The 15,573-nt window shown below is 43.9% G+C and overlaps 2 protein-coding genes across 2 annotated transcripts; one reads left to right on the top strand and one right to left on the bottom strand.

The window, feature by feature from the left end:
• chga (chromogranin A) lies at positions 1-7,821 on the top strand. Its single transcript, XM_041959007.1, has 8 exons — positions 1-239; positions 484-533; positions 1,363-1,456; positions 2,708-2,776; positions 2,877-2,963; positions 4,383-4,691; positions 5,417-5,826; positions 6,971-7,821. Exons 1-8 carry the CDS (start codon positions 194-196, stop codon positions 7,052-7,054), a joined length of 1,149 nt encoding a protein of 382 aa, XP_041814941.1. The 5' UTR covers positions 1-193; the 3' UTR covers positions 7,055-7,821.
• Positions 7,822-10,406: 2,585 nt separating this feature from the next.
• On the bottom strand, positions 10,407-12,917 carry ccn2a (cellular communication network factor 2a). Its single transcript, XM_041958296.1, has 5 exons — positions 12,623-12,917; positions 12,242-12,458; positions 11,880-12,131; positions 11,546-11,757; positions 10,407-11,434 (listed from the first exon to the last, which is right to left on the bottom strand). Exons 1-5 carry the CDS (start codon positions 12,683-12,685, stop codon positions 11,138-11,140), a joined length of 1,041 nt encoding a protein of 346 aa, XP_041814230.1. The 5' UTR covers positions 12,686-12,917; the 3' UTR covers positions 10,407-11,137.
• Between the last annotated feature and the right edge of the window lie 2,656 nt (positions 12,918-15,573).

Below are 15,573 nucleotides of genomic sequence, written 5' to 3' on the forward strand. Positions count from 1 at the left end.
GGAGGCTGCAGGGGCGCCGATGCTGCAGGAGACCCGGCTCTCCAGAAATACCGAAAGGCGGCTAAGTTTTGTTCAGAATGCGCCCGTAATCCACCGAAGGTCCGCGGAGAGCTGAAACCAAAGCTTCTGATAAAAGCTTCGCTGTTTTTTCTGTTCCTGGAGAGCTCAACGCGCCCTGCCTCCAAAAAGAAAAATGATCGGGAGAGGACTGTTCGTTTTGACATTACTGTCCAACTGCGGTAAGAACAGCCTGAAGTGAACTGATGTGATGGTTTTGGTGACAGACAGCTGCATTAACAGATGTGAGAGCCGGGTCCAGCACCAAGGACAGCGACTGACACGTCTTTTAATTGCGGCGAAAGATGGAGCGAATTCACCTGCACCTCTGGCACATCCAGCCCCCTGTTACTAAAGCTGCGTTTTACTGCCTGATAATTCTGCTGTCATTCACATTTCTCTCCTGTCTTCTCCCTTGTCTTGCAGCTCTGTCATTGCCACTGACTCCAAGTCAGCTGGAGAATGAGGACGTGAAGGTAAAGCAGCATTTGCACTGTCACATATGAGTGTCACTGTAGTTGTGGAGGCAGCAGTGGGATCACAGTCACCTGCCACTGTTGTATGCAAGCCTGTTTGAGGTGATCAATTCAGCACCTTACACTGTATGCACTGACAAATAAAGGGACGGTGCATCTACTCCTGCCAAGCTGAAAAGGCGAGCAGTGGTTAGAAATACTTAATCCAAGCGATTTAACTCTCCTAAGTACCTTCTCCACTGGGGGGAATCTCACTATGACCTTGTTCAGATCAATAGACATCATTCTGAGAGCCTTGACCTCCGTGATTTGGTGCTGCTGGATCCATTTCCCATCTTGGTGGAGAGAGAGGTCGCTCTAGAATAGGGTTTGGAGAGATGGGAATAAGAAGGGGAGACGGGGACGATGTGGGAAAGAGGGATGGGACTGAGAAACGTTCAAAGATCTGGCAGCCAGGAGGGAAAGAACGAGTGAAAAATCAGCTGCCATGTGGAACTGGTTCGACGTTGAACGCACAATGGGAGCTGGAACGATTTTTGATCTCTCATCTAAGAGTTGCACATCTTTGAATTAGTGGGTGAGTTGGCACCAGAGCCGCATTCAAAGGGAAGCAGGCGAATTTTAATCTATAAAGCTGTGGGGATGTATTCCCATACAGCCCTCACCAAAGGGGAGAGCTGTGGTTTTTAATCATAACGGCCTGAATTTATCCAGTGATTCCACTGATCCTCAAAGCTGAAACAATTACACACTGTGATGTTCAGATCAAACCGGCTGCAGCTGCGTATGAGACTGTTTGAGTCTTTCTGTGCCCCCTCTGTGCCTGCAGGTGATGAGATGCATTGTGGAGGTGCTGGCGGATGTGCTGTCAAGGGCCCACCCCATGCCTGTCACTCAGGAGTGTTTGGGCACGCTGAAGACAGGTAAGCCCCGCCCAGAGGAGAACACCTTTTATTTTGTTAGCAAAGTTATGGGTATGACTGTTAATGCGCTCATATGAAAGATTATATTATTCATTTATTTAAAGTTTGTATTTACAGGAACACATATAGCATGGCCCAATGCTTCAGTGCCTTATAGCCTAAGCTAGTTAATCATACCTGTCCCTGGGTACCACTTCCATCTTATCAGGCCTGATTGTTGCATGTAAGACTAAAAGATGATGACATGCTCTTTGATTTATTTTCCTTAATGTGCTCATAGCTTAAATAAAGCACTAAAATACAGCCAGTCTCCCACAGGTTTTGATTATTCTCTCCAAAGCTTTGTTAATCTGAGGATATAATCGGATCTATTGTTTGTTCTGTACTGTAAGGATTCAGCAAAGCCTATAAAGATGCAATAAAATAATCCTTTTTATGCAACGTGGTTCCTAAATGTGCAGTTATTGTCTGCGGCTTCATTTTGAGCACATTCATCGTTATGATCCCCATCACCATCATCACACTCCTAGAAACCCTCACAAGAGCAACTCTAAGAGAACCACCACCTGCTCTCCTTTATTTATCTGGAGCACGGCACCCACATCATGAGGTTAATGGATTGGTGCAGTGGATGCTTGGTAAAAAAAAAAACAAAAACCTGATGTGCGAGTGGGGGTCACTAGCACTGAGTGAAGACTATTCAGTTACATAGCCAGTGTATTACCTTGATGGTGCCCTTGTTGGGAAAAATCAATCAGAGCATTACTCACCCAGCATTCGTTACTGAGCGGGGGAACTGAACACCACCAGAGGGACGGAGAGGGGGAGAAAAGGGGGGAGAGAGGGAGGGAGAAGGCAGGAAAAAGAAAGATCACAGACTGATGTTACAGTGCTGTACAGCAGTTGTCATCTCTGTGCTTGCTGCGTGCAGCATGCAGTGGGTTTGTGGGTCAGCAGAAAGTCCGGCGCTCACTGCTGCTGCAATTCACTGGGGGGGTCTCTGTGGGCCAAATGATTAATTGTGCTCTTGCTTTGAAAGCAGTAAATTTCAGGGCAATTAATTCTGACGAGCCACTGAAACAAATTGCTGATCCCTGTGAAAAAGTGAAGGGGAAAGACACATACCTGTGTTCTGCCTCCTGCAGGATCCCATCACTGCCTTTTGTCTGTTCTTTTCTTTCTTTCTTTCTTTCTTGGGGTGTTTTACAACTCATTCTCACGCATTTTGATGTGTTTCTGTATGTTATGCAGATGACAGGCTTGTTTCTATCCTTCGCCATCATAACTTTCTGAAGGAGCTGCAGGAGATTGCTGTTCAAGGTGAGCCACAGATCACATGCCGCTCATTTTGGGCGCTGAAATTGACATGAAGACGAGAGAGATGGCGTGGGCATAAAGCTTGAACGACCTCTAATTTCAGGTGGTCTGGAGAGAGCTGAGCTGCAGAGAGACGCCGGTACAGCTGACCCAACGACGCCACCTCCTCAGACCGCGGGCGACGTGCCAGGTGAGTCCTGCACCGTTCATTTCTCTCCGCAGTTCAACCACGTCCCAGTCGGCTCCATTTTGAGGAATATCTGATCGACATTTCTTAATGCACCGGCTGTCAAAATGATGCATCGCCTCCATTATTTCCCATTTGATGTTGTCAGCAAAGCAGAGGAGATGCGCTGAGGTGAATGTAAACTTCGCCGATGCTTTCCGCGCTGCCTCCACCTGACAGCGCACCTGGCGTTTTTAACGTCAGCGCCAGCCTCCCTGCAAAGCGTACGGTGCGCGGGTGGCGATGCAAGAGCGAGTACAGTAGTGACAAAGATCCCTTAAATAAAGTGCATCCACCAAGCTCGACGCGCTGCATGTCCTCTGACTGCCAGAGCTCTGCAAAAAACTGATGATTTGGTGTGAAAAGAGTTGAAGTGTACAACTGACAGCAACATGCGAGGTAAAGGTGTATAAAGAGAGGAACACATAAGTAAAAATAATGCGTTTAATTGGTGGTTTGATTAGTGATTTTAGCTCTGTGCAGTGTGCAAATGAATAATACATGAATTTAATAAGCAGTAATGAGGGCACTTTTACCCTCACTGACCTGCTATATGTGTCTATTCAAGGATGCATCATAACGAGGAGTAAATTTTACATGTGCTGTTATTTATTTTTTATCCTTATAAGATGAAAAGTTTAAAATGTGAACACTGAAGAAAATGTTTAAGAAAAAACATGGACAGAATCTGTGGGTGTTGTGTTCTTTTTTTAACAGTGCTTATAATGATTATATTACATTGTAATGCATTTATAACCTGTCATTCTGTATCACTTATATTCACTCTTATGAGCATAAAAACCTTAAGTCATGCTAATGAAGATTATTAGCAATAATTCACACCATGTCTTTACCTGCTGATAATAGTTAGTGTTATTGATTAACGTTGATTACTTTTTCAATTAATTGTTCAGTCCCAAAATTTCGAAAAAGACTGAAAAAGTGGCAAATATCACTTCAAGTCACAAGATGTTCTATTATCAATGGTACAAAACAGCGAAAAGTAGCAAACACTTACATTTGAGAAGCTGAAGTCATCAAATATAAGAAAATATATAAAACCACTGATCAATTATCAAAGCTTCAATTCACTGAACAGTCAGTTGTTTCAGTTTTCTGTTGAATTTAAAGTGGCAGCAGCCGGAAAATATGGATCGTCATGAGGTTTTGTGAGGAAATTATGAGAGTGGACACATTTAAGCATCACGTGATGCATAATTTTATTATTGGCATATAAAACATGACATACTGAACGACTCCATTAAGCAAAAACACATTCGTCTGACCCCGGTAATAAACTGTCCTGCTTTCTGTAAGCACCTTCTTTTAACATCACGGGAAAATCAATGTCTTCTAGTAAATTAAATTCCTCCTGGTTTTCAGATCGATCGATGTTGGAGGCTTTAGGAGGCCCCGGCGAAAGATCCATCCTGTCGCAGAAGAGGAGGACAGGAAACGGGGACGGAGAAGAAGAGAAGGACGAGAGCCTGGGAGGTGAAGAGTCACAGCAGGACGGCGACATCGCTGAGGAGGTGGAGGTGAAGAGGGAAAGCGACGAGAGGCCAGGAAGCCACGTCTCTGAGTCTGTGGATGAGTGGAGAGATGCTGAGAAGAGGGAGGAAGAAGAAGAGGAAGAGAAGAGAGCAAATTCAGAGGAAGATTCAGTGGAAAACATGACCAAGGAAAAGAAAGGTAAGTCAGCATTTTATTTCTTCATGTCTTTGGTTTGCATGAATCAGTCAGATGACCAGAAACATGTACACTCAGCTCCAGAGCTTCATATTTTAATTTCATTCCGGAAAAAAAGGGCAGCCGAGCAGATTAAAATATGGAATAAAGCTAACCAAAGGCAGAGAGCAGAATCTTGAGATAAAAAAAACAAGCTCGGCCTTGTAGATGAAACCGCTTGCCACCACAGGACGGGGTGATTGATGGAAGTGCTTCCATCTACATGATGAATTTCACCCCCCCTAACAGGGAGCGGGCCCAACATGGCTGGCACACTGACAGCACGCCAAAAGAAATGATTAAACGTCTCCATGTCCCAGAATTCGAATGAGCTGGTGTTCATGGTTACCGCTGGAATCATCCGCCATAATCTCCACCCTTAGATCAGGACCGCAGTCAAGATGGAGCTTTTCCTGTCCAGAGATTAGCAGAGAAATGAGTGCGATGAAATGTGCATACCTATTCTACAACAGGGAGCTTCAGCCAAGTCATCTGATTGCTCCAGTCATGCTGTTAATTCCCATAAAGCGCAGCTAGCCGTGAGGGGGGGCAAAGCTGCCAGCTGGCACCAAATATTTCATTACAAGAAGTGGAATCTTGCTGATGGTGGCGAGTAATGCCGGCTATTTAGGAGAGGTGTTTCAGTGCAGGACAGAAAATACAAACATCTTTATTTTCCATCTCCCCAGGTGCTGCATCTGGTGAAAAGAGAGCTGCACGCAGAAACAAATCAAAAGAGAAGAAGTCTGATGAAGAAGACGAAGAGGAGAAAGACAAGAGATCTGCACTTTTCTCACATAAACAAGAGGAGAAACAGGAGGATGAAGAGGAGACGAAGAGAGGGAGCAGGGAGAGCCTGAAGCGATGGACCAAGAGGGGCAAGGCGCTGCCGCTGAAGAGGAAGGCGGCCGGCAAGGAGGCGCAGCAGGAAGTGCCACATCATTCGAAAGAGGTCTCAGAGGAAGAGGAGGAGGGGGAGGAGAAGAAAAGAGACGTGCAGAGGAGTCCAGAGGAGAAGGAGCTGCAGATGATCGCGAGAAGGGGACCTGAGGAGAGGAGGGGGATGGAGGAGGAGGGGAGCGCCAGCCGGAAGTCAGAGGTGTGCTCTTCATCCTCTCATCTCCCAACGAGTGTTGTGCAGCTCCACATTATGGGAAATAATTAATTCACTTTCTCGCTGCGAGTTTGATGAGAAGATTGATACCGCTCTCTGCTTAGCTTAGCTTAGCTTAGCATAAAGACTGGGAACAGGGGGAAACAGCTAGCCCGGCTCTGTCCAAGGGTAACAGAATCCATCATAGCAAACTGGCTGCTGGTGCTAGCTTCATATTTAGCGTACAGGTGAGACAGTGGTGTCAGTCTTCTCATGTAAATCTTGACAAAAAAAAGCAAATTAATATATTTCCCATGATGTTAAACAAAAGGACTTCATGCAGTATGTTTTCTACTCAACAAAGCTTACTTTTGTTGTATTGCCGCGCTCTCTGGTTTGGTTTATTAGCTCAAGGCTAAAAACTGAGTTAGGTTTCTGTGCTTTACACTATAAAATAATGACGCAGAATCCTTTCTGCAGCTGGAATCCCATGAAGATAGAAAATGGTTTCTATCTGCTGCTTGTTAGCATGTTCAGACTGTGAACACCTTGAAGGTCCAGTGTGTAGGATTTAGTGGCCCCTAGTGGTGATGTTGCAGATTGCAACCAACTCAACACCACTAACCTCACCCTAGCCTTCCCTAGCATGCAGGAGAACATACAGTGAAAAACACAAAAGGCTCTTTCTGAAGCCACTGTTTGGTTCATTCTGGGCTACTGTAGAAACATGGCGGACTCTGCAGCAGAGGACATGCTCCTTCTGTACATATAAAACCCTGATTCAAACATGTTGGGACGCTGTGTAAAACATAAATTGAAGCTCGCTCCATCCTCACTAGTGAATGACTGAGCCTTTCCAGGATGCTCCTTTCATACCCAATCATGATACTTTCACCTGTTACCAATCAACCTGTTTAACTGTGGAATGTTCCAATTTATGGCAATATGTTCCCCTAAATGTTATTTGTTGTAACAATGAGGCTTAAACAGGTGATTGTGGTTGTAATGTGTCTTTGCTAACGGCCCAGACAGCAATGCATGGAAGCAAGTGGCCCAAATGCCCGGATATTTTGTTGCGCATGAAAAGTTTGCACACAAATATGATTGTTCACATTCTAATCAACTTGCTGTCCTCTTATTATATCTGCAGGAGCCAGAGATTGAAAGCCTGGCAGCCATTGAGTCGGAGCTGGAAAACGTTGCCCAGAAACTCCATGAGCTGCGACGAGGCTGAGAGAGAGATTGGTAAAAAGTTGACACCGCAACCTCCTCTGCCTCCTCGTACTCCTCCGCTTTACCAGCTGCCTGGTTTCCACAGATAGAGCGTGTGAATATGTGACAAGATCTTATCTTTTGCTATTTTTCCGGAGGATGCCCCCCTTGCACCACACTGCTGCAGACTCCCTTGTGACATTCTGTCCTTCACATAGATTACCATATAGTAGATGCACACTGCAGCTAGACATGCATACTAAAAACATAGAGACACACGAGTTCTGTGCATTCAGACACACAGCAAAGGCTCCTGAAGGAAAACTCTTTCTGTCAGTGACGGTCGGCAGCTTGTTTTCTCTGACAATCATCTCTCCCTTTCTGCAAATGTATCTCGCCTGCTTTTCTAATTATTTTAACACTGAACATTGATTTATGTGAGGCAGATCCAGGTACACACAAACACCAACAAGGTGAGGTTGTACAGTAACGGCATGTATACATGTACAAAGCTCTTTCTGGGATGCTAACTTACTTTAGAGGGAGCAGAAGAAGAACACATAGATGCTTATTTATCATAGAGACAGTCAAGCCAAGGCAATAATTGAAGATTTTTAAGATTAATGGCGGGATTGTAATCTTAAACTGTACTCAATTTATGTAAGAAAACCAATAAATTGAATTGGGTTTATCTGGGAATCTCTGTTTTGGGAAATTCTTTAAATGCCTTTAAAATCAAATGAATATTTACAGAATTTGAGAAATAATGCAATAAACTCAGCATACTAACAAAGCTACAGCTGTGTAGGCATCTTAATGGATTGTTTAACTGGTACAGTTGATGATTTTTGCATCACTTTCATCGCATAGCACCCAATTAAATATAAGTGAAACTAGAAAAAAGGTGATTTACCAGTGAGGATTCATTCAAAACTGTGTAATACAGTTCATCCACATACAGTATTTTTACTCACACAGTCCACAGCGAGCCGAGGCTCTCACTGTGAAGATGTAACTGTAGATGCAGTCTGCACTCGGTTGTGTTTGTGGGCGAGGAGAACATGAATCATCACTCTGACACACAAGCTGTTTATACAGTACATTCAATTCTGAGACAACAACATTTTAACCCTTCGCTTTGGCATCGGTGTTACATTATTCTTTCAGCTGCTACTATTAAGAGGAAAGAGCAGATTTGATTCATGCAGCATTGGAAGGAGACGACAATAGAATGTAGGCAGAGGAGAAACTGAAAATGCAGAAAGTTCTGCTTTCTCTGGCAGCTTACGTGAATATAGCTGCTGTGGACGAGGCTGAAAAAACTGCTGAGACGTCTGCAAATGAACCACCAAAATGCAGAGAATCTGAAAAAGCCTGAATACCAGGAGAAAATGTTTAACTTATGAAGCTTTTCCCTGCATGGTAAGTTAATCACTGCTAAAAGTCAAAGAAAAATGAAGAAACCATAAAATGGTTCAATTAAATTTAAAGTTGGCAAGATGAGGATGAAGAAGAATATATTACAGCCAGGTTTTTTTTTTTTTACTTGTTACAGATTTGGATCTTTCTGCAGCAAAGCACGATGCTTTTTCAACAGTTATTACAACTATGGATCAGACAGATTCATTTAATGCTGTGAAAGTCTCCTCCTCTAAAGATTTATGCCAAAACAAGCTGAGAATATTATAAAAAATTTATGAGAACCAAATGAAAAGGGCACCAGATGGCGACATTAGACTGTGTCAGTCTTCGTTTCTAAAGGTGAGTGCTGTCGGCAGGGGAGATTTCAAAGAGCACTGTAGTCACATTGGTACATTTTTGTTCTTTGGAGCCTTGGTTGATCTATTTCCATCTGGTCTTATGTATAAATTGATAAAAAAAAACAAAAAAAAAAACCAGCAAGAATGCCCTGCGACAATGCATTATTTATCAAATCTAAAATATCCTCTTTCAGGTCAACTAACAAATCAATAGGGAGCAAGAGTCATTCAGTAAGCAGCCACTGCTTCTGCACATTATTCTGGTTGCTTGCTGCAAATAAACTCATAAGTTTTTTAAGTGTCTTTGTTCACTAACGAATTCATTACAGTGAGTGATGTTAGATAAACCTGAGTGGAGAGTGGGAGAACAAACTAACATGTAAAATCCATCAAAAGTCCATCAAATGAAAACATGAGTTCATATGTTTCCCTGTGGCTGGAACAAAACCACCAACATTCATAACGAATACTACAAAAGTTCAGTCTGTTTTAATTAACTTTACCATGAAAAAAACTCCTATGATTGTCTCATGTCTCATTCTATTCTGTCTAGCTGCAGAGCTGACGTGACTGAGCAAGGCTGATTTTTTTTCTGCTCATAATTAAAGCTCCAGTGTGTAACATTTATTCACTTTACTGATCCCAAACTGGGAAATTGTTCTCTGCTTTTCACCCATCACTGTAAACACACACATGCACATGCAACATGCAGTGAACACACAGGAGCAGTGGGCTGCCACATCAGGCGCCCGGGGAGCATATTTAGTGACATCTAGTGGTGAGGTTGCAGATTGCAAACAACTCTCGCTTCAACCCTCCCTTTCCTAGTGTGTAGAAGAAGCTACGGTGGTCACGAAATTCATGAAAAACACAAAAGGTGCCCTCTAGAGTTGGTGTTTGGTTTGTCCCTTCTGAGCTATTGAAGAAACATGGCGGTTCAGCATGGTGGACTCTGTAGAACATGAGCACTCCCTCTACAGATAAAGATCGCATTCTAAGGTAAGAAAACACAGTGATTCTTTTTTTCAGGTGATTATGTGTCAATGAAAACATAACTGAATTTTATATTACATTTCTGCTAATGTATCCCCCTAAATGTTACACATTTGTCCTTTAATTAACATCTGCACTGTCTCAGATATGAAAACATGAACAAATAATCTAGTTTTGTAGATAGCTAACGATTAAGACCTGTGCTTGATTAAATATGCTTAATTTGAGGTTTAATTAATCTTATAGTGGTGGAACCAAACAGTTTTGAGCGTAATTTGATGTTAAAAAATAAAATCCATTCACACATTTGTCAACATTGAAGACAGAAAACTTGGAAGACTCGTGTTTGTATAAAAAAATATAACATTTTATTTCCAGCTACAAAGTGAAACATGTAACATTTTTGTCACACTTCTCAATAAAATAGTAAAAAATACTGTCGACAAAAAATACACTATCGATACATTTCGAAGCACAGAACAAATTTGGCTTTAAATTAACTTAAAATGTACAAATATATACATAATTTACACATCAACAATAAAAAAGGAATGAAATTACAATTCTTCCAGTCTTTTCTGCTATTTTTATACAAAATAGACACTTTGTTCCTATAGACACTTGGTTTTTTCCTTGTGACCTGAATCAGCAATAGTCAACTTTTTTTTTTTTTTTCTCAGTGCCGTGGCGAAGCCCACTGTGTTCCACATCTAACCCTAAACTCAGCAGGCTGCTTGCTTTCTCATCCACATGCTGGGCGGAAACTCTGACCTTTCCTCTACTCTGCGAGCAGAGCGAACGGCGTAGACGCAGAGACAAGGCCGACATTCAGGCCTGCGCGAACAGACACAAACACGCACACACTCACACACACAAGGACACATTCAGACCTGTTTGGACAGGGAACACTGGCCCGCTGTGGTCTGTGTGCTCCATCTACAGCTGCTTAGAGTTTGCAGGTCTGGTCTGGGCTTGGAGGGTGGGGGGAGTTATTAGACACCTCATTTAGAGAGGAGGTCATGGTTTAGATAATGTATAGAAATGCATACAGTAAAATGGACGGGTCTGTAAAAGGGATTTAAAGGGGAATGGGCAGAAACCTGACAGTAGGTTTGTCAAAAATAGAAGTTATAGTGCAGGAGTCTCTCGGAGCTGCCACGCAACTCTCTGTCTGAGTCTATGTGGCTGGTGTGCACCAGCCATACAAAACACACAGACACTTAGACAAGTGTCTGGACTACTTTAACAATGAGAAAATGAGAAAATAAAACATAAACATATATACTGAGCTGCAAAATGAGATGGAGTTCTGTTTGTTTTCAAGTCATAAGCTGTGATCGTCCCTCAGTGGCTCACGCCATGTCTCCCATCATCTTCTTGTAATACATGGACTCGAAGATGTCGTTCTCGCCGGGGCAGTTGTGGTGGCAGGCGCAGGACTTGATGAACATCATGTGCTTCTTCATGACCTGTCCGTCGGGGCATTTGAACTCCATTGGCAGGGTGGTGGTTCTGTGGGGGGTGCAGCAGCGGCCGTCCAGGCAGACGCCGCAGAACTTTGGCCTGTAGGACTTGGTGGTGGTGCAGCCGGAGATCTCGAACTTCATGGGTTTGGAGAGTCTGGGGGTGCGGATGCACTTCTTTCCTTTCTGCGTGAAGAACAGGATGAGGAAAACAACTTCGTTAAGCGTTCTTTGGCTGTTCATTCATGCTGATTTTGTACCTGTAGAGATCATGAAAGCAGCTGAACAGGAACTCACCCTAATGCTCTGCTCCAGCTGTGACTCGCATGGTCGCACCATACACAACCGGGTCTGTTTCTCCAGGCGGCATTCGCGGTTATCGTTGGTGACTCTGGTGGAGATCCCAAGGCCGCAAGTCTTAGAGCATGCGCTCCACTCAGTAGTCTGAACCAGGCAGTTCTCCCTCATCAAGGAGGGATCTGGGCCATAGGTCTCCTCCTCTCTGTAGGCTGCAAACACAGGAGTAAACACTGATTAAAAAAACATCCTGATTATGATTCATTTCAACAAAGAAACCACAGTCTCATATCCTTAAAAACTACTTCATGGACAGAGAAGGAGATGAACTTACCAGCCAAAGCAGAGCCCACAAAGCTGTGTCTGTAGGGAGAATCACACTCCCACTCCTCGCAGCACTTCCCTGGAACCTTGACCCGTCTCGGCATGGGGCAGTCCGGGCTGGGCAGCCGGACGTCCATGGAGCAAAGGGGGACGCAGCCCACTGCTCCGTCCAGACATGTACACTGGTACTTGCAGCTGCTCTGGAAAGTCTCCCCGCTCTTGTACACCATGCCTCCGAACACACAGGTGGCTCCATCTCGAGCTGCGGGGGAAACAACAAGGAAGAGGTCACGCTTCGGTTCGTACTTTCAGCACGTTGAAGGCAGACTCCTGTCATAGAAAGAGTCATTATTTCAGTCGTCAGCGGCTCACCTGTGCACACTCCTATGCGTCTGTTGATGGGGGCTCCGAAGTCACAGTAGAGGCCTTTGTGCGGGTCACAGAGGTCTTTCTCAGTGCACAGCTCCCCCATCTGTTTGGCGCACACCCGGCAGCAGCCGCAGCCGTCCAGCACCAGGCTCACTCCTGGGGGGCACTGAGGGGGAGTGGAGGGGCAGGAACACTGGCTGCTGCACTCCTGAGCTGCAGCCTGAGCAAAGACACACACAGACACAAGCTTAGTTAAATATCACCTCCACAAAAGTTAAACATCCAGCACACGGGGAACACAGTTAGAGCAGTTATGTCATGTTTAAAGACTCAAGCCAAAGCCTGAGTGAAAACAACAGCAGTGTAAAGGTTTTCCTGACTTACCATGTGTGAGAGCATGATGCACAGGAAAGGCAGCAAAATCATCTTCTTCATTCCAGCAGACATCTTTTCTTCCTTGTAGAAATAAATTCTAGTTTTTCCTTAAGTCTCGTTGAGAAAGTCTTCCTTTAGTCTCAGAGTTTGAGCTTGAGAAACCTTTTTCTGATCAAGTCGATCTCTTGTCTCGTTCGTCTCGTAGCGTTTCTCCGCTGCTCCGGTCACAGTCTTTCCGCCTTTCTTTCTTTCTGTCTTGGTGAAAGCTAGAGTTTAGCTTCGGTAGGGGAGCTGATCTGAGTTCTGACTGCGGAGTCGAGCTCCCTTTATACTCGCTGGCCCTCGAGGCACGTCACTTGGAGCTGAATGGAGAGCCAGCCCTGGACAAACATGGACATACTTGGCATTCTTTCCTCGCTTCCTGACCCCCACTCCAGACATCCCACATTCCTGCTGTCTGAAGGCAAGGCTCTGCTGCTCGGCCAAACAACACTGTCTCTCTCAGAGCGGCTTTCATCTGGAATGGGAGGTTAAGTCTGGTTGGAGGCCTGGGACCCCACACTGGGAATTCCTGAAGACTGACTTCACAAACAGACAGCCGGTACCTATAAATATTAATTTCAAAAAAAGAAGAAAAGAAGTAAAAAAAAAGTGGATGTCAAAAGTGAAGGCACAAAGAGCTTTACATGAAAGAAGAACGGCTAAAAGACAACAGGTAGACACTCATAAAAATGCATCAGAATGCAATGATCAAATAAACTGATTGATGTGTAAAGGGTGGTTAAGACTTTAAACCCACAACAGCATTCCTCGGTTTTGGCTTCAAAGGTGCGCCGGCAGCCTGTACTTTTGAAAATTAACAGCAAGCTGCTCGGGAAAGGAAATTCATTTGAGTCATTAACCTCAGCTGGTTATCTATCAAGGTGCTCCCTCCTGCAAAGACTTGGCAACTGCTGCAGTCCTCTGTACTGTGTGTGGTTACATCTGGGACACTGCAGTGGCATTTTTGTGCACTGACATCAGCGGCTGAACTGCAGCTTTAAGCGCTGGCCATTAAAAAACACATTATTATGATCTCTGCCCGAATGGAGCAGTTTAATCACAAACACTTCCTCCAATCCTGCTGTATGATGCACATGATGGGATTTTGTGATGATCTTATTTCCTTGTGATTTGGAATATGCACACCAGATACACACTCATTTAAAAGCAGCATTGATGGAAGAAGTATTTTTATCTTTTACTGAAGTAGCTGTAGCAATACCACAATGTAAAAACACTCCATTGCAATTAAAAGTCCTGCTTTTAAAATGGCCCTATAAATTGATGTATTCTTGTATATTACCTCATTAGACTACTAATGATGTTGCAATGCATAAGTAGCATTTTGCTGTTGTAGCTGGTGGAGGTGGAGCTAGTAGTAACTACTGTGGATAGTGGTTTCCAACCTATGGGTTGAGTCCCTTTCAAAGAGTCACCAGATAAATCTGAGCGGTCGTGAGATGATTAATATTTCTGCTAAACCAATTTTCTGCTCTTGTCTCTAATATTTTCCCTTTTTGTGAAATACTAGATCGTTGTACCTTTGCTAGATTGGGATTTTTTTTTAAATATCACCATCTGAAACCACTGTTTTAAACAATGCATTGTGCTTTATAAGCTTATATTTTTAATGTAAAATTTTACCTAAAAAGTAACTAATAAATGTAGTGGAGCAAAAAGTCCCTCTGAAATGTAGTGGAGGAGAAGTATAAGGTGGCATAAAATGGATATACTCAAATTAAGTACAAAGTACATAAGTAAATGTACTTTGTTACTTTCCACCAGTGCAAAATAGGACTGACCAGTCCAACTTTCATGATTACAAGAACGCAATCTACTAGTTTGTAAATAACTCCAGCATTAATTAACAGCCATTTCATCCAGATTTTCTTATTTGTGATGCAACTGAATGCTCAAAGTCATACGACTCTCTGCCAACTATATTGCTGTCATTTATTTCTGCAGGAGAATACTGCAAGATGATACTGATGGTCTGCTGTCTGAGCTGAATGTGCCGCCCTGCCAAGCTATGCAGGATAGGTATTAAAGGGGCAAAGACTAATGTTCTCAGTTAATGACACTTCCCGTAATGGATGTTTGTTGATTTGAGCATTAGGCTGCTTGTGTTGCTGCCTCAAAAGGTGACATTTTTTAGAGGATTCTGGTGAAAACAAAGGCCGGGGGATTTTATTTCACATTTGACAGGAGCTTTCGACTCCACCGGGTCTTAGTCAGGACAAATCATGATTAAAAATCCTGAGTCGACTTCAGTGAAAGCCGGCCCATGAATGCACGAGGGGCAGATATTACGGGAACAAAGGCTGCATGTTCTCCAGCCTCTCACCTGCCTAATGAGGTTTAGTCTATGACGGACTTAAAAAGGCCAGGTGTGCCCCGTCCCTGGCCAGGCTTATTTTACTACATCAAAACCCGGAGTGGAGGATTGCAGGAAAGAGGCTAGACGGAGGTTTGTGTATTTTTTTGAAAAAGGAGATCACACACCAGGCGAGACTCTTATGAAAGGCGGCCCTGCTCCTTCTCCAGCCAGCGAATCGGAAATGAAAAACTCCCAGAGAAACCTGGAGCTGAAGGAATGTGAGGCAGAAGCCAGCAGACAGGGCTGTTACTACAGAGGAAGCTTCCCCATATAAGGACGCCTGCTCTCTTCCTAATATGGATATGTTCTTTCTCCATGCTGGCTCAGTACAGTAGGGACTCCTGTTAGACCATCCGAGCGAGGAAAAACACAGCTGTGAGTGAAAGTGTGTGTGTGGAATATTCTGTCTCTCAAAACAGACCAGAGAAAGTGTGTGTACGTGTGTGTGGTCGTGTATTACCCACATTGTGGGGACATCTGTTTACACGGTCACATTGTGGGGACTCCTCTTCCTCACAGGGACAAAATCCAAGTCCCCATA

This window comes from Chelmon rostratus, chromosome 18, assembly GCF_017976325.1.
Source record: "Chelmon rostratus isolate fCheRos1 chromosome 18, fCheRos1.pri, whole genome shotgun sequence".
NCBI classification, from domain to species: Eukaryota; Metazoa; Chordata; class Actinopteri; order Chaetodontiformes; family Chaetodontidae; genus Chelmon; species Chelmon rostratus.